This window comes from Pantherophis guttatus, chromosome 4, assembly GCF_059756535.1.
Source record: "Pantherophis guttatus breed Tessera chromosome 4, ASM5975653v1, whole genome shotgun sequence".
Taxonomy (NCBI): domain Eukaryota; kingdom Metazoa; phylum Chordata; class Lepidosauria; order Squamata; family Colubridae; genus Pantherophis; species Pantherophis guttatus.
In genome coordinates, this window is record NC_142066.1 from 18,054,238 (window position 1) to 18,056,577 (window position 2,340).

The 2,340-nt window shown below is 37.8% G+C and overlaps 1 protein-coding gene across 1 annotated transcript; it reads right to left on the minus strand.

Moving 5' to 3' along the window:
• Positions 1–1,212: 1,212 nt before the first annotated feature.
• LOC148113820 (vomeronasal type-2 receptor 26-like) lies at positions 1,213–2,123 on the minus strand. The gene has a single exon (XM_087893416.1). The coding sequence runs from the start codon at positions 2,119–2,121 to the stop codon at positions 1,213–1,215; it is 909 nt and encodes a 302-aa protein (XP_087749542.1). The 5' UTR covers positions 2,122–2,123.
• Positions 2,124–2,340: the final 217 nt, after the last annotated feature.

Here is a 2,340-nt window from a genome sequence, read left to right on the forward strand (position 1 = left end):
CTTTACATAGAATTCTGAGAAATTCTGCTGAGCCACCAAGCCTGGTTGCTCAGCAGACTAAAAGCATTGTGATTAACACCAGCTGTCTGCAATTACTGTAAGTTCGAATCTCACCAGGCTCAAGGTTGACTCAGCCTTCCATCCTTTCTAAGGTAGGTTAAATGAGGACCCAGTTTGTGGGGGCAATAAGCTGACTTTGTATAAATATACAAAAGTATGAAGGCTATTACTTAACGCATTGTAAGCTGCCCTGAGTCTCCGGAGAAGGATATAAATCAATTTTTTTAAAAAATGGCATTCTTCTTGACAATCAATACCAGTCTGTCACAGGTGTGAACAAATTGAGGTTGTATGAATATGCATGGCTTCTGGGCTTGTGCATTAAACAGAACAACAAAAATCATGGGATTGCAACCAAGAACAGAGTGCTTTGTAAAATTATTTCAGAGTAATCACAGCTAAAACTAAAATTAAACCACCCATGACTGAAGGCCTGGTTATTTCCAAGCCTGCATTTCCTCATAGTGTAGGCTTTGAGGGAGAAGTTCTGTGAAGTTCCGGTTTCCAAAGGAATTCCATCAATTGGGGGTTTGGAGGACAGTCTTCTCTATCATAATGCACTCCTGTGGAACATCATCCCCCCCAAGTATGAACACCATTTCCCTTCTGGGTGAAAACTAGAGTTTAGAACAGAGCATTTTATTATTAGAATTTTATGGTGTGTTTTTTTAAAGATTTACCTGATGGTTAATGTTACTGTAAATATCTATATCTATGTATTATATATATCCATATAAATCCATATATTTCTCTGTCTATCTCCATGTTCATTTCTCTCTCTCTCCCTCTCTCATCTATCCATAAATATCTCTATATATATACATGCCTAAGGCCTCAGTCTACTGGTTTCTAGTCTAGTATCTTATAAATTTAGTTGTTCTGGACTTATGATCCATATATCATTTAAAGGGTTCTGTAGAGGGATTTTTTTTTTAAAAAAAGATTTTTCTTTCTCCTGCCATTATTCATTTTTATAACTAATTCAAGGCAGCAAAAATATCTAATACTTCTCCCTCCTTCTATTTTTCTCCACAATAGAACATGTATGAGGCAGGAGTAGAACTCACAATATCCTAGTTTCTACCCTGGTCCTAGACACAACAGGTTTTAACTTCCTGATACCTGATGCAAAATAGGAAACAGAAATTAAATTTATGGTACTCTGTTCTTTTCTCTTTTGAGCTGATCTTTTTTGTTCAAATCGGGCCTCAGCATAATAATGTACAATTTGGGAGAAAAGATGCAAAGCAGTAATCCAGCACTGGAAGCTATAATGGAGAAGATTTCCACAGCAACCATATATTTTCCCTTTGAACTCAGGTATGCTGGAACAAAGGACAACCAAACACAGCAGAAGACCAACATGCTGAAGGTGATAAACTTGGCTTCATTGAAAGCATCAGGCAATTTCCTTGCTAGGAAGGCCAGTGTGAAGCTGACAATGGCAAGGAAGCCCATATAACCCAAGACACAGTAGAACATGAAGGCAGATCCTTCGTTACACTCCAAAATGATTTCTTCTGCTATTGACTTTATGTCAGCATCTGGGAATGGGGGGGAGATGATCAGCCATATAATACAAATTTTAATTTGAATAAAGGAGCAGCAGGATACTAGAAATGTGCCAAGTCTTTTCCCCAACCATTTGGTCATCTTGGACCCTGGCTTGGTAGCCATGAAAGCTAGAACTACGATGATGGTTTTGGCCAAAACACAAGAAATGGCCACTGAGAAGATGATGCAAAAGGAAGTTTGACGAAGGAGACATGTCACCTTGTGAGGTTTCCCAATGAATAGCAAAGTACAAAGAAATGATAACAGGAGAGCAACAAGGAGTACATATGTGAGGTTTCGGTTGTTAGCTCTGACAATGGGAGTGTCCTGATGCTTAATAAAAATCCAAAGGACTCCAACTGTGATTAAAGAGAAGAAAAGAGAAGAAGTAGCCATAACTGTTCCCAAGGTTTCTTTGTAGTTCAAGAATGTTGTAACTTTGGGGAGACACAAAACCTGCTCCTCATTGGGATGCTGATCTTCTGGACATTGAAAACATTCATCCATGTCTATGAATAAAAATATTGATGTTGAAGTTGCATTGAAAGAATAAAAACTGACTGTACAATTGTTCAAAGTGAGGACTGCCAATTAAGTTCTGGAAAAATATATGTAGTACATGAAGTTAGTTGCCATCAACTTATCTATATATATATAAAAGCGAAAACTACTCATGCCGTAATCACGAAATCTCCAGAACCGTAAAGCCTACAAACTTGATATTTG